The sequence below is a fragment of the Daphnia pulex genome, chromosome 1, assembly GCF_021134715.1.
Source record: "Daphnia pulex isolate KAP4 chromosome 1, ASM2113471v1".
In the NCBI taxonomy this organism is placed as follows: domain Eukaryota; kingdom Metazoa; phylum Arthropoda; class Branchiopoda; order Diplostraca; family Daphniidae; genus Daphnia; species Daphnia pulex.
The window spans coordinates 5838693-5853896 of record NC_060017.1 but is presented as its reverse complement, the minus strand read 5'-3'; the positions used below and the strand labels follow the sequence as shown (position 1 = coordinate 5853896).

The 15204-nt window shown below is 40.0% G+C and overlaps 4 protein-coding genes and 1 long non-coding RNA gene across 7 annotated transcripts in view; 1 reads left to right on the top strand and 4 right to left on the bottom strand.

Moving 5' to 3' along the window:
* LOC124190647 (solute carrier family 12 member 4-like) overlaps positions 1–4611 on the bottom strand; it is a 36461-nt gene extending 31850 nt beyond the window's left edge. The window contains exon 1 of one of the 2 annotated variants that reach the window (XM_046583465.1): positions 4081–4611. In XM_046583465.1, the coding sequence (XP_046439421.1) occupies positions 4081–4195 (115 nt within the window). In that variant the 5' untranslated portion in view covers positions 4196–4611. The remainder of the gene's footprint in view (positions 1–4080) is intronic. The other variant, XM_046583449.1, reaches the window with a different exon arrangement.
* A 254-nt stretch (positions 4612–4865) lies between these two features.
* Positions 4866–6622, bottom strand: LOC124190681 (TBC1 domain family member 31-like). 2 transcript variants are annotated; one of them, XM_046583517.1, is made up of 7 exons: positions 6417–6622; positions 5975–6345; positions 5763–5907; positions 5663–5690; positions 5431–5571; positions 5131–5356; positions 4866–5051 (listed from the first exon to the last, which is right to left on the bottom strand). In XM_046583517.1, the coding sequence occupies exons 2-7, from the start codon at positions 6342–6344 to the stop codon at positions 4969–4971; spliced, it is 993 nt and encodes a 330-aa protein (XP_046439473.1). In that variant the 5' UTR covers position 6345; positions 6417–6622; the 3' UTR covers positions 4866–4968. The 2 variants fall into 2 exon arrangements, with proteins under 2 accessions (XP_046439473.1, XP_046439465.1); XM_046583509.1 differs by having other exon boundaries at positions 6432–6621.
* Positions 6623–6864: 242 nt separating this feature from the next.
* Positions 6865–11995, bottom strand: LOC124190625 (polycomb protein Asx-like). Its single transcript, XM_046583418.1, has 2 exons — positions 11817–11995; positions 6865–11735 (listed from the first exon to the last, which is right to left on the bottom strand). Exon 2 carries the CDS (start codon positions 11709–11711, stop codon positions 7749–7751), a length of 3963 nt encoding a protein of 1320 aa, XP_046439374.1. The 5' UTR covers positions 11712–11735; positions 11817–11995; the 3' UTR covers positions 6865–7748.
* A 255-nt stretch (positions 11996–12250) lies between these two features.
* LOC124190639 lies at positions 12251–13037 on the top strand. The gene is made up of 2 exons (XR_006873021.1): positions 12251–12418; positions 12473–13037. It is a non-coding gene; the product is annotated as an uncharacterized LOC124190639 (long non-coding RNA).
* Positions 12575–15071, bottom strand: LOC124190631 (zinc transporter 2-like). The gene is made up of 11 exons (XM_046583431.1): positions 14501–15071; positions 14381–14430; positions 14206–14310; positions 13989–14135; positions 13888–13924; positions 13550–13827; positions 13402–13475; positions 13222–13327; positions 13102–13158; positions 12960–13037; positions 12575–12904 (listed from the first exon to the last, which is right to left on the bottom strand). Exons 1-11 carry the CDS (start codon positions 14824–14826, stop codon positions 12759–12761), a joined length of 1404 nt encoding a protein of 467 aa, XP_046439387.1. The 5' UTR covers positions 14827–15071; the 3' UTR covers positions 12575–12758.
* Between the last annotated feature and the right edge of the window lie 133 nt (positions 15072–15204).

The following is a 15204-nucleotide window of genomic DNA, read 5'->3' as shown; positions in this document are numbered from 1 at the left end:
GTTGACTCCATTTTCTTTGCGTTCATTATTAACATTCGTCACGTCCGTCGAAAAGGAAAGAAAAAAAAAGTGATCCAGGAAAAATATCCATCCGCATTCCGTCTCGGCAGTTGAGGTGAAAACACACGGGGCCTGAAAATCGCGTCAAAAGGAAATCAGCGAAGCAATCAAATTTCGCACGTACGTGTAACGTTCGGCTGATTGCGGTCGACATTCGATTCGACGAGCCCCCCCCAAAAAAATAAACGACTACCGGCAAAAAGGCAGAAGAGAAATTGTAATGGCTGAACGAAACTATTCAGCGGTGACATAACGAGGTATAGTAGTTACGTTATCAATGCAGAAGACCTGCATAGGCGTAAAATATGATCGATCGGGAAAAGGAAAAAGAAAAAAAAAAGAAAGAAAACAGACGACGTGCTTGACAAACAAGTTGATTGAAACCACATCGTTGATATAGTCCCTGTTATTAGACACTGGCAACTAACTCCCCTCCCCCCTTTTTCCCCGCGGTAACTTCTTACTCAATATGTGCTCTCTGCTTTCATCAAAGTGATTACCTACACATAGAGCTCTGTCAGCTGGATGACAGATCGCTTAGACAGCCAATCTGCACGTCTATGTACTGAACAGGCTTTGTCGGATGTGTAGGCAACATTGTGAATGGAAATTCGACTACAGGAGCACTGCACCTCCTTTTTCCCCCACGCACAATAACCAGGGAGAGAAGAAGGAAGAAGAAGAAAAAAAAAATAAATAAAACGGATTTGAAAATCTCCAGCTCTCTTTCGAGACTGTTTAAATTTTCTCCTAGCAAAAGGTTAGTCAACTTTGGAACGCTTCCGCAAGGGCGGGTCCTGACAGGAACGTGTAAAAAGCATTCCGATGTTTCCATCGGGTCTTTTTTAAGTAGATGCACCACGGTAGAAGCAGCTCCTTGTCGTCGCAGTCAGCAGAAAAAAGAAGAAGAGCATTGAGATGGGGGGGGAGGTTCCTTCTCCAGTGCCAGAGTGCAGCACAAACATCAACATTATTTGCAATTGAAAAAAAAAGAGCTCGAAAGGGAGGGAGGTAGTTTAAATAAAACAACAGGAGGAAAGAGATCGGGGAAGTGAAAGAAAAGAGGTCCCGACTGCTGCTAATGTTTAAAGAGCAGTTGCCAACGTTTGTATGTACGAGACGAGAGAATAATAAAAAAAAACTATTGACGACAAATGAAAAGAATTTTCTCCCGTCACGCTTGAGCGGATCGATATGAAGTTGTCGTCTTCATTAGCTTTTATTGCATCCGTACAATATCTGTGCTCTGTTCCCCTCTCCCCACTCCCTTGGCTTTCGAGAGATCCGCTGACTAATGATCATCTTGGCCCATCTGCAACCAATCTTCCTTTGCTAACAAAAATGGATCAATAGCTTCACGTTTTGACGATCAAGATACAAACATGAGCCAGCGAATATGAAAGGAAAGAAATAAAAGGAGACGCAGGGTGGCGGCGTCTATATTTGCCCAAGTGACTTTTGTCAGCAAACGACACGACGATCTGCCATCCGCCCTGACTCTGTCGCTGTGCAGCCAGCCCAGCCGGCCGGCCCCCGAGATCATCCGCACAAAAAATCGCATTATTGATATATCCGTCATGACGATAATTGATTTATACATGGCCCGGAGGAGGTGGTCCCCCCTTCATTTCATATCGAAGGACCTGCACATACGGCGGGCCGTGTATACGAGGCGAAGCGGAAGAGAGCTGCGCGCGGATTGCTGTCAGTTCAATCCCCCTCTCCGTTCCAGCGTTCCTATTGATGCTTGCCTCTCTCTGTCTGCCTGTCTGACTGATTCTCCCGTCTGGCGACGAATTTGCAGTTCACCGAGCCCCGGGATAGCTTCGTGACACATCCATTAGAGTTTCTCCGTCAGCACCTTGTCAGGACGAGCCCGCAGAGTCGACGACGACGACGACGACACAAAACCTTTCGGTCGCTCCCTGATTATTGATCCATACACACACACACACTCGTTCCTTTTCCTCATACACACACACGACTCGACTCGTTTATTCGGAGCGTGCTGTTTTAACAGTAGCACAAGGATCTCTTGTGTGCATCGCGTAGATTGTGCATATACCCGCAGCGAGAGCGAGAGAGAGAGCGAAATTTTTGAAAGGAAAATCAAGAGCTGGATGGCGGAAAAATGAAAATGAAGTAGACCAATAACGTCGAAGTCAGGGTTCCTCGAACAGCTTTGATTCTCTCCATTCAATCCGCACTCTCTCTCTCTCTCTTTGCTTTTCTCTTGTCAAAGAAAAGCCCAACCCTCCCACACGACAGACACCCATTGGCTAAAATTAATTTCACACGCACTGGTGAAAACTTTTCTCAGATACAAATGAGAACAACTTTTTACTCATCTTCCCAATTCAGAAAGGGAAGTAAATTTAGATCAACTGAGCGACAAACTTTCCAAGAGTTTGAATTTTTGAAAAACACTGTTGACTATATAGAGGAGAAACTACTCTACTATATAGGACGTGAAATGGCATTAAAATAGATGCGAGTAACTCGCAAAAAGCCTCGCTGAAAAAAACAAGAATTCTCCAGTGAAACATTAACACACATACACCGCACACGATGCGTTGGCTGACAACCAACTTTGAGGGCCTATTCATCTTCGTTCTTCTTTGCACGGCAACAATGGCGTCGAGCGAAAAAGGTTCATGCCGAATGTGCCAAAATGTTTGATAGCAACGTCCAGCACAGGTCTCCAGGGTGGCGAGTGAAAAGTTGAAAAGAAAAGAAGAAAATATGGCCCAGAAATATACTTTTAAGATGGGAAGTAAAGAAAACAAAAATACAATTTTGCTTATAAGCTGAAGAAGATCAAAAGTTTAACACGTGATCAATGATGGATGCAAAAAAAAGAGGGGGGGGGGAGCTTCAGTGAAAAGCAGTTAAAGTTTATCCATCGAGTTTACCCATCCGATTGATGTATAAATAAACTCAAAGCACATGAATTCGCAAGAATTCCACCGGTGAAAAAGAAAAACGCTTCCGCGTTTAACGGTTGACGTGCTTTCACGAACTCAGAGGACTCGGTTGGCAGGATCGCTCAATTAAAAAAAAAGAAGAGAAAATCTTGGCCTGTGAATCTAGCGTGAGTGCGACACATCGTCCATCACGTTCCCTCGTTTCCTGAATTACACGTACGACGCCTTTCTTTCTTCTTCCTTTTTCTCTCTAGACTCTTTTTCGCTTTTCTTTGCTGCCTGTCTTTCATCCTCTTTTTGTTGCTTCAGTTTTCACCGCTCCAGCCCTGTGAGCCTGACAGGTGGCAACAGCGTCCCAGGCTCATATAAAGTAATCTTTATGATAGTCGTATATAATTTCTATTTCGAACAGAAAAGCTTCGACTGAATGGAGGGGGGAAAAAACGTGATTAAATTTGCCTGGGAAAATTGGATTACTACGGATCATGCTGTATACCTTGATCCGAATTGATTTCCTTCAACCGAAATGAAAAGTACGAGACTAGAAACGAACCAACTTTCTTTCTTTTTTTACTTTTGCTTTCATCGCTTTTTCTTCTTCTTCTCTTTTGCAAGCGGAAGCTGCCAAATTCAACAGTCATTAGCCAAGGTAGCAACAACTGTGGCAAAGATAATTTCGGTGGAAAAACATTTCTTCTTCTCTCAAGGGATGGGATATGGACTCGTTCCAGCAATAATGACAAACGTAAACGCTTACAGTGGGAAAATGTTACCGGAAATTGCCAAGTTGCTGCAACTAGGGCTTATTGTTTCATACGGAATTAGAGGACTAACAACTACTCGGGTGAGTTAATTGACCTCAAGTTTCACTTACTCGCAACGAAAGTGAAGCACAACACAATTACGAGATATGAAACGATTAAATATACTAGATTCGATCGAAAAATTATGTTGGAAAAAACCGGAATCTTTCCAGTCCATCTGGTGATCGAATGACCAAACACCTTGCAATCCACTCACAACAAAGGAACACACCAACAAGGAGCGAAACGGACGAAATAACACGACGTGATGAACCAAAAATATGTGCACTAACCTGGATCGTCTTGTTCTGTTTGATTGGTCGGGACATTGGTGGTAGTTGCAGCCCCGTAGCTACGTACGACAAATCGGCCTTTTCCTATAGTTGTTCCACTAGTTTCTGTTGCCATTTCACTAATGAGTCACCGAGACTGTTAAAATACAGAACGAGGAACGTATTTCTGGCCAACAAGATCGAACAGCAAAGCTTGTAAAGAAGACCATGAATGTTGACAATAAGTGTAGGGGTTGAAGCACTGAAGCCTGTACAAGTCAGACAAGTTTTGTGTAGGTGTTTTTGATATCACAGTGACCCAACAAAGAAAACGACCTCTACGCAAGACTGCTTTTCAGTTTGGCACCAGATCATGCCAGTAATTCTGTCTGCTGCACTGAGCACACTACTGTATTTCCTCTACACATAGTTTCTTGTCTTTGTGTTCACAATATAACTGCCGACAAACGGCTTCAACCCGCTGTTCGTCCTCTACCAGCAGCTCAGCAGAGCTCAGGATCAAGCACATCACGTGCACTTCAAAAACTGAAAATTCTATTTTTACCTACATCCGACACCATTGCCAAGCCGTACATATACACATCTGGAAGTTTTAAAAAGTTATGGTTTTTTTTGTATTTGGATCGAGATTGATATTGGGATTATTCGATTAATATTTGTGTGATTTTTTTTACGTTTTTTTATTGAAAATTCTGTGTTTTGATAGAACTATTTCGAAAATAGTCACAATTTTTAAACAATGGCAATATGGACAATAGTGATTTTGAATTTAAATTTTATACAGGCTATTTCACACAAATTTTCTTTCAGTTTCTTGCAAGCAATTACAATAAGATGGAAAAACTTAAATTTGATTACATTTCGCTGTGTGCCTCTGATTCCAGCTGCCTATTTGCCAATCATCCAACGCCTTAATGCCATTCCTTCTTTTATGACTTCATCTACTTCAGCTCCAGTTTCTTCAACTTTGGCTTGATAACAAAATTGAAGTTTAAGTATTACACAATACAAAACATTAAATATAAAAATAAAGTATAATTATTTCATTACCAAGAAGTCTGCTGAGATTGCTTAGATCACTCTTCTCTGTTTGAAAAGGGTGATCTTGAAAAGTAATCAATTCAGTGGGATTTAATGTTGGGTAATAACCAGGAACCAATGGGTGGAAAGGATGCATTTGATTGAGTTGCAATTCCTTGGGTGTTGCAGCATTCATTTGATAAGCCTCTTTTAACAAAGATTGTGCATCAAGGGGTGTGGCACTGTGAAGCACTTCCTATTTAAAAAAAAAAAAAAACATCTGTCAAATATGACCATTTTCAAATTTACTATGTAGAAATATTGATCAACCATTATTTCACCGTGTGTCGAAAGCTCAATCAGGTATCGACCTTGGAGTTTGCAAGCTGCCAGTGGAATAAAATACAGAAAATTGGGTTCATTGACCAATATATGATCCCATAATGTAAGGAATTCCCGAGGATCAACTATCTTTATAGAGAAAAACAGATTTTTAAGTATGATACTAACATATGAACACAATAATAATTATATGTGTAGCGTTATAATAAGATTGTCTTACTGTATGAAAAGAGGTTCTCATCCATCTCCTATTTCAATTTTAACAGCACTGCATGTGTCAACAAAAGGAAGTAAAGCATTTTTGAAAAAAAAAAACCTACCAAGCATAATCAATAGCTCTTATTCCCAAGTTTGCAAGGTGTCTGTACAGATCAGGATGATTTTTCAGCATTATAATATCCAGCATAGATAAGAGTGTGTATGGAGGCAAAGGAATATGATCAAACCAGTGTTGGCACCAATTCACTGAATACATAAATAATATGCACAATTAAATGTCTTGTTATGCTATGGAAGGAAAAATTATACTTACTAAAAATAGATAGCATGATCTCAAAATATATCAACTCATGTGATGCTAGAAGTCCAGCAAAAGGTTTCACGTAATCAGCCAAGTTAAAATGACGGAATTGTTCTAGTGATGGACAATGTGCAAGCAGGCTTTGAATGACTCGATTGCAAACTTTCGTATTGCTTCCAAGTCCATCTTCTTCCTGTAGCACAATATTGCTGGGTAATTTTTTCTTTGTTTCTCTCAAACACATGTACTGAGCCTTGTTGTTTGGCAGGTTCAATATAATTGTCCATAACTTCAATCTGTGTTGTTCTGGAATTATTTCAAAATCATGTAAAATATTTCTCAAGGATTCCCTTGAAAGAGCTTTATTGAAAAAACACGCCATCCTTCGTAACAGTAAAAACAAAACCACGTTAGGTCTAATTATTATTATTTGAATCACATTCAAGAAACTTACGTACGCTAAACTTACGTTTTCAGGTTGTAACGCAAACTGATGATTTCAATGGAGTTTCTATAAATTAATAACTGTAGATTTGCCGGTCTGTTTACTTCGATATTATCTCAACCAGGTTATTATTTTTATTCGTCAATTCGTAGCTGACGATTTTTGTTTTTCAACTGTCAAATTCGAATTCGTCAACAATGCAGGGTTGTCAATTTCAAATTTCGAAATCTCGCTCGAACAGTCAATGGAAATTTTAAATTCTGAAAATGAAATACAAATCTGATAATCTGATACAAAATACAAACGCGAACTTATTAATTTACATTTAAGAATTCAAATACTTTCTTCATTTAAGAATCAGAATATTATCTTTTTTTTTTACCCAAGTTTTTAAGGACGTAACGGAAGTGCGGTAATGTATGTAACCTAAGCTAAAATGCCTATGCTAATGAGTGACTTCTGTTTTGTACAAACCATGTGTATTGAAATTTGAAAGAATATAGCTCCCTGCAGTGCACTGATGAGGGAGGGCAGATTAAACAAAAAATTCACCATCGGACCGACACAGGTAGTAGTATAACATGGTGGGGACGTAAGAGGCACATTTTCTGATTTCACTTCCAGAGTTCAATTTCAACTCACCACCATAAGGTATTTAAGGTATAACAAGAATCATCAATCATATGCAAATAAACAATCATCGTTACACAAGAAAAGATTAAAGAAACAGAAACCACAAACAGAAAAAGAATGAAACCAGCAGATGTAAAGAAAGATATTGGAAATAGAGAGATCAGACTAGGAGTGGGTTGGTGTAAAAAAAAGACAAAAAAAGAACAAAAAAGTATCCAATACTCGGAAATTTTGGAAGAAAAATTCAGAAAAAGACAAAGTGATACTAATATTTTATGGCTATACGTTTCAAAGGCTTTGCATTACGGAAAATAAAGAAAACAATTTTCAGAGAATTTTCGACAACTTCCGCTTGGTTTAGCGGGATTTCTTAAATGAACGAGAATTTTTTGTCAAAACGAAAATTTCAGCAGTTTCAATAGCAAAACTTCTACAACACAAAAAATAATAAAAAATTGCTCAAGTAGGTGAGTTTAAGTCTGAAATTCGAATTCTCTTCAGTCCAAGATAAAAAAAAAATAAAAATTCTTCAGGTGGAAACGATCTAAACTTCATGAATTATGGAATCGACTGTAATGGAAAGCCGAACGCGCTGTGTTGCCAATTGATTATTGGTTACTGGACGAATGAATTCTTCTTTTTTTTTTGCACAAACGAAGAAGAAGAAAGAGAGAACTAACAGAAAAGAAAATGCGGGAGGGATTTAGTTCACGGGACAATGCAAGTAAAGCAGAGTTGAGTTGGCCCGATGCAGTCATCGTGGCAGAATGCGCCACACCGCTGGCACATAACCATTGCTTTAAGTTGGCAATCGCAGTCAGTCGATAGAGAAGCCTTTTCAACTGCATCGTCGTTAGTGTTGTCGGTAGAATTTCCGGTATTAGCAGGATCTGAGTGGATGGGCAGTTGTGGAGTAATGCTGCTACCATTTCCGGGCACTTGAGCTCTCATTGACATTCCCATGCTCACCAACTGGACATCATTTTGCACGAATGGAGGTGTCTGTGGTGTAGCCACTGGATTTAGCGCTGGAACTGCCGATGATCCGGAAATGTTGATCTGCTTTTTATTCTGCAACGGTGGCCCTGGCCAAGGCTGGCGAGTCCCTTGTTGCTGCTGGCTAGTTGACGTTTGCATTGGTTGTTGCTGATTTTGCATCGGTTGCAAGTTGACTTGGACACTTGAAGAAGCATACGGTTGCGTCTGGGTAGTATTTACTGTACGTTGTCTTATGTTAATTGGCTGCTGAATTCGAGGAGCCAATGGCGTTTGTTGTTGAACACTTTGTTCTTGAATAAAAGAAGTATTGCTATTTGCTTGCTGAAGATTGGCGAAAACTGACTGGGAATGTGTTCCAGTACGAACAGTAGCTGGTGCTATTATCTTAGGAGTACTGCCTTGTTGTTGCCGTGGCTGCTGTTGTGACTGCTGCTGCTGCTGAGGCCAATTATTGAACGGAAGATAATTTACCTGCTGAGTGACAGAAACACCTTGTTGTTGTGGTTGCTGTTGATAGGATTGAACCGTTACCGATGATTGTTGAGCCTGTGGAGGGATGCTAGCAAACATGGGCGGTTTCGGATGTGGAGGAGTTGATGCGGGTCTGAGTTGCTGTTGAGAGACTCCTATAGTCCGGTTCCCGGCGAGATTGGCTGGAGGAGTCTTGGACAAAGGATGATTCGCCACCTCTGAATTGTTTGGAGCTATACAAATGAGTTGCTGTCTCGACAGTTGGGCAGTAGAAGGAGCAGCTACTTTATTAACGATGGTCGACTGTTGATCAACGACTCCCATATTGGCAGTTGCTGGATGCACAAGAATAATGTTGGACGGAGAAGTGGTGCCGATGGATTGAGGAACACTTTTGGAATCACCAATCCCTTGTTGACTCGCAATTTTCATAACCGGCCCACCTTTAATTGGTTTCGCCCCCAAACTATTTTTGGATCCATTTTTATTGGTACTTGATCGATTGGCGCCAGTTATATTGGTACTACCAGTGACTGGAGAGCATGGTGGTAAAACGACAACACTGCTAGAGAACGCAGACGGGGGACGTAGCTGGGCCTTGAGTTGTTCGCAATTTGGGCTATTTTCGATCACTGCTTGGCAGATCCGATAAGATCTTTCGAGATTAACCGTTCCAGGTGGAGCTCTTGATGGCTGATTTTGCTTGCCAGATCCGTTACGAGGGGCGATCAAACCACCTGCCCCAGAGGATGAAGTTCCAGGAACTGGGTTGCTGGCACTGACGGGTTGACTACTTCGCGGAAGAATCCGAGACGGAGACGACGATGAAGCGGTTACTCGAGGTTTGTTGGGTGCAATCGGTGTCAAAGAAGTTATCGATGAAATTGTTTTACCTTCTGTTGTCGTGTGGCTAGTGTTCGTACGGATACCCACCAAAGTGGAAGGATCTGAGACGACCAGTGTAGTGCCTGGCGGAAGTGAGATTGGCAAAGTAAGAGGCAAGTTCAGCGGCAGTGTCACTGGAAACGGCAGAGTTAGGGTTACAGTGGTCGGTTGTTGAACTGGCGCTTCAATTTTCGCCACACTCTGTGTTTCGATTACAACAGGAGTCGCTTCGGAAGTACTGACTCGTGGAAGTGAACTTTCTAGTATTTCAGGTTTCGTGGAAACATTTGTCGGCGTCGTTCCAGTCAAAATAGCAGGCTCGGATTTACGGTTAGAATCATCTGTCCTGTTTTCCAGGGGTACTTCGGTTGTTTTCGGCAATAAATCTTTTGGTTGTTGTGCAGGAATAGCTACGGAAGTCGTTTTCACAAGTGAATCTTGAATATCCGTTGCGGAAGGCTCAATCATCTGTTGCTGTTCTTGCGACGAACGTCCAGCTACAGCTGAATCTAATTCATCTTGCTTATGAGTTGTTACATTTTCTGGCGACGAGATCTTTTGCTGTTCAGCTATCACAGGTACAGACTCTTCCCTGTCGTGAATATCTCTCAACAACTCTAGAGCTTCCGTCACTTGATGACTCTGGAAAAAATCTTCTGGTGACGAATCTTCCTGAACAAAGTGCCCTACACTGCTACTAAGAAAATCTTTCATTTCATTTAATGCTTGGCTATCGTCAATTTCCATTTGTCGTTCATCGACATCTTGTTCCTTGGACTCCTTTTCTTCATCCGTGTCCGAGGACGGTAGTGAGTCCTTAATAGTGGGAGGATTACTGAGACACAAAACGTCTTCTTCCTCAGATGCACGAACTTCAGCGGACATCTCCTGGACTTCAAAATTAGCATTTTCCCCGACTTGGTTATTCGATTCCGCTGATAGGGTTTTTGTACCATCCCACTCTTCACCATCAAATTTGTCTTGACCAATATTGATCTCTACTGGTTGAGGAGCAGTTAACGATGGTTCCTCCAGACGATTTGAAATCTCTATAATTGAGTCATTTGATGGTGTCGCTTGGACTGATGACTGCTCTTCGCAGTCGCTCTCTTCTGTTGGGTTTGAGGCGAACACTTCTTCCTTTTCAACATTTGAAGAGTCAAATTCAATCCCAGAAACGCTTTCAGGTTCATCTGTGTCGGTAGAGGGGTGAACAGGTTCGATTATCTCAATGATTTCGATAGGCTGCATCTCAGCTATCTCACAGGATTCGACCGACATAACATCTTTGGAGCAGATTTCTTCGGAAACTAACGTAGCTTCTTCTGAAGTAATTTGGGTTTTGTCTTCACTATTCAATAGAGTAGATATGACAATTTTTCTGATTGGTTTTTTTCGTTTCATTCGTCTTCTTCCTATTTTCCGACCACCCATGCGCTTCTTGGGTGGAGTTTCATCTTCATCAACTACGTCTGAGGGGGTCGATTTCTTTTTGGATGGTGCTGCACTTGTACAAGCTCTACTACTTGAAGGAAGTCTGGTAGAAAGCTCCTGAGAAGAGGATTCGCCTTTGGTCCCCCAAAACGGTTCGAAATGTTTTACTTTCCATGGATCCAACTTTCCCTTGTCCCGCTCGGCTTCAGCTCTGATTTTCTGCTGGGATTCTGGGGTAAATTCACCCGCGGCAAGACGATCTCTCCACTTTTGACAAGCACGGCCAAAAAATTCGTTGCTAAGGGCAGTGCTACTCAGTTTTGAACTGCCATCAGGACATCTGTCGACCTCTGGTAACAATTGCACAAGTTTGTGTTGATACAGTGGGGGTAAGCTCCCAAATGTATGCTTGTTAAGGATTCCACGAAGATTTGCCTTGGCCAGAATTGAAGATGGATTTTGAAGATCAACACAACCCTCTTGAGCTCTTTGTATTTGAGCTGCAGCAGATAAATTTCTTGTAGTTCTTTTTGTTGTTTTAAAACCAGGAATGGATGCCAGCACTTCTCTCATGGTTGTCTGAGTTGGTACACTTACTGAAGCATTTCTCGGAGTTATGGGTTGAACTTCTTCAGTTTCTGATTCAGTACCTTCATGCACTTTGTTCCGTTCATTTAAAGGCAATGGAGGCAACACTTTAACAATCACTCTTGGGATAGGTGGCATTCCATTCACATTTCCTTGTGTAGCTATGCTTGTGTTCCTCCTTCTTCGTTTAGCCTGCTGCTTCAAGGCTAACTGCAATGTTGGTCTCTTCAGCATTCGTGGCTCAGGGCTTATCGAATCAGCCACACTAACGTCAATTCCAAAGCTTTCAGACATTTCTTCGTTTGCCAACTAGAAAATCTAGTGATAACAACAACAAAAAAAAACAAAACAATTGAACATGTATGAATTTGTCACTTAAAATTTTCACACTCAACTTACATGAAAAAGTTTCACGTTGTTACTACGAAAAATATTTTATGCACCTCCTTCACTCTAACTCGAGTGTAGTTTAACAGTTTTTACTGAGATTTGAACAAAAATTTTCATTGATCATTGATGAAAAAAAAAATTCAACTGTCGGCCATTTTTGTGTGTTTGTCTCGTTTGTCGCAATGTTGTATTGCGCTCCTAGATGGCGGTAAAGACTGTAAACAACGGACAACTTTCTATTTTGAAAAAATCCTATAAATTTTACTAAAGTAATTATTATACTTTAAAGCATTATTAGACATAAGGCTTCATTCATACTGCAGCCTCTTTAAGCGTTTTAACTTTTACTGTAATAACGTAAAAGGGTTTAATAAAAGCAACCGTTTTTCACAACGGTATTCCGTATTCGTAATTCGTATAACGTATTTTCGGTTTAAGCAACCTTAACGTAGAAGGCTTCTGGCTTTCCGTTGTGAAAAACGGTTGCTTAAACCCTTTACGTTTTTTTTTCTAGAGGAAAATAATGTGACTCCTCCTATCCTCCTGCTGCTCAGGGGAAAGATCTAGTCTTAACTAAAATACGACTTGCAAAACAACAAGCAGAAATTAAGGTATATTTAACGATAAAGCATATTTAAGAATGTTTATTCATCTTTACTCGACAGGAATTAAAGAAGGGTATTAATGTTATGCGTGTTAACTTGGCAAGTATTGAGAATGACCGCATGGATACTTCGTTGTCTGTGCCCCAACTATGACGAGCGAAATAAAAGAGTACAATTATTTTATTCAACTTCATGCAGCAAACCAATTACATAGCGAACAAAGCAAACATATCGTTTGTAAGGCTTTAATATGTTCGAGGCCAATATATGAGCAAATATAAGAAAATGCAATTCTCAGAAGGGAGTTTGGACTTGAGATTGCAAATACACAGTTTCTATAAAAGAATCAATCTACAGGATCTTGGCACTGCACACAATCTTCCATTCCAGCCTCAAATTTCTCTATTTGTAACGTCATTTCAAACACATTAAATTTAGAACGCACCAGTTGCGAAGCTTGTATTAACACTTCTTGAGTCTTCGACCCACGCCCTAAAAAAAAACTAAAAGTTAGTTGAAAAACAAGTGTTAAGTTACTATTGCTTACGAATGGCCAAATGTGCGGACAAGGCGACTTTATCCATTGTAAGAGCCCATATACGAAGGTTGTGTACACGAATCACGCCTTATGAACAGAAGAAAAAAAAATTAGACCACACATTTAATCTTACAAAATTTGGTAGAAATACCATCGATAGACAAAAACGTGTGCTGTACTCTATTAAAATCCAGTCCCCGAGGCAAGCCTGTAAAATATGAGAGTTGAATAGATGAAATGAAATCAATTGAAAAAGAATTACAACTATTACCCTCCATCAAAACAGTCAACGCATCTTTTAAAATTGCGATCGTAGTGAAAAGAACTAAGATCGAAAATAGAAAAGTGCAGATAGGATCAATAAATGCCCAATCCGGCTATGAAATAAAAAAAAAAAATGAGTCAGAATTAGCGATGATATTCGACAGTTGACAAAAAGGCAAAAACCAACCTGGAAAAAAATTATTATTGCGGCAATGAAAACGCCGAGACTTTGAACGAAATCTCCAACAACGTGAATAAAGGCTGTAAGAACAAAGTAAAATACAATATGTTAATAACCAAAGTTTCTGTCAATCGCAAAAATAGGTATTGCTTACCCGCTCGAACGTTGATATTCTCAACATCATCGTGAGTGTGTCCCACATGGCTATGAGAGAGTAGAGGTTGGTTTTCAGCGTCATGGATTGGAGCTGAGTGGCTGTGCTGGTGGTTGCTTCCCCCATGGCTGTGTCCATGTTGATGGAGCGTGCAACCCATTACTAAGTTTATGACCACTCCTAGACCCGAAGTTATCAACATGATTTTTGCTTCAATGTCGAAATCTTTATTAACAAGTCTCTGAATGGCCAGGTAAACTAAAATCCCTGTTACAACCCTACATACATAACTCAATGTAACATTTGGTGGTGAGTGTTATTATTAATATTGAAATTACCAAATCATCAAAACAGATGTTAATGCACCAATAACCTCTAAAAACAAGAAAAAGATTTATGTACTAAAATGCACAAAAACACTTCAAGAAACACGAAATACCTGCGCGGTACCAACCGAAGCTCATTCGTTTGGTAGGAGGTCTCGAAGCAAGCCATAAACTAAAAAGTGATATCATAAATGAGGCAAAATCTGTGAGAAGGTGAGCTGCATCTGTGGCTATGGCCAAACTATTTGCAAGATATCCTCCTGATAGAAGTATATAATTTTTTTAGAAAATTTTAAAAAATATGAGCCTAGACTAGAGAATGAATAGTACCCACAGCTTCTCCTACCATGAAGACCAAACAAAGAATGCTTGCCAGTATAAGCTTCTTTTTTGCCTTTGAATCAGTTGTCAACACTCTTGCCCTATGGCAATGATCTACAATGTTAATATTATTGATTATCAGTAGTAGATTGAAAAATATAATGGAAAAAATTATAAGTATTACCCAAACTAAGATGATTTTCTCCACTAGACGTACATGACTCGTAATCCAAACTATGAAACAAAAAACTTATTAAGATTTCTACAAAATAAATAGATGACTGTAAGATATATATATACTAACTGTGAAGTAGTATGTGGTTGCAGCTCAGTTCTTGAATTTTTAATCAAGCTATGATTTTTGGGACTACAGTTGTTAATTGGAGTTCTGCTTTGGCTAACATCCCTTTCATTTGGAGCTTTGTATGGTAAAGTTTGTCCACAACTATAACATTTGTCTGCAACAGGTGTTAGATTTCTATCATTATCTAAAGAGATTATTTCTTCTTCCAAACAAGGTACTTCGGAAATGTCAAAATCATTTTCGCGAAGAGAAACACTGAAGGCTTTTTTTCGTCGTTGTGCAGACCCCGGAATTGAAAGCCCACCAGATAAATTCGAATCAGCCATCTCTTATTAGATTGATTACTTAAGATTTGATACAACGATTATAAACTTGCAAGATGACAACAATACTATTTAGTACGACACCGACCCACGTATAATAAGAGCTATTCAATTAAGAAGGAGAAAACTATTAAAACGATCAAAAGAACAAAACATTTTCGTTAGCTCGTCTAAAACGACGACCTCTTTAGATGGATAGACTAATAAACAATAAAAGACAACATGAAGATCGCCGCGCCATAAAGTCGGTAACGGTAGCGTAAGGCCCCGATATGAACACAAGGCCGAAAACGTTAACGAATAACGACCAAGAAATCAAGAATTCATCCTAAACAAAATCAGCAATTCAGCATTCTATTATCATAAAATCATTGAAGCTTT

What these genes read in the sequence shown, in the direction of transcription:
- LOC124190681 (XM_046583517.1), bottom strand. Translation starts at nt 6,344, where the DNA reads ATGGCGTGTTTTTTCAATAAAGCTCTTTCAAGGGAATCCTTGAGAAAT. An exon ending in AGAGCTATTGATTATGCTTG is followed by an intron (nt 5,691 to 5,762) that starts GTAGGTTTTTTT and finishes AAATTGAAATAG; the next exon opens with GAGATGGATGAGAACCTCTT. An exon ending in CAATCTCAGCAGACTTCTTG is followed by an intron (nt 5,052 to 5,130) that starts GTAATGAAATAA and finishes TTTGTTATCAAG; the next exon opens with CCAAAGTTGAAGAAACTGGA.
- LOC124190625 (XM_046583418.1), bottom strand. Translation starts at nt 11,711, where the DNA reads ATGTCTGAAAGCTTTGGAATTGACGTTAGTGTGGCTGATTCGATAAGC.
- LOC124190631 (XM_046583431.1), bottom strand. Translation starts at nt 14,826, where the DNA reads ATGGCTGATTCGAATTTATCTGGTGGGCTTTCAATTCCGGGGTCTGCA. An exon ending in GAATATCAACGTTCGAGCGG is followed by an intron (nt 13,476 to 13,549) that starts GTAAGCAATACC and finishes TTGTTCTTACAG; the next exon opens with CCTTTATTCACGTTGTTGGA. An exon ending in GTTGACTGTTTTGATGGAGG is followed by an intron (nt 13,159 to 13,221) that starts GTAATAGTTGTA and finishes CATATTTTACAG; the next exon opens with GCTTGCCTCGGGGACTGGAT.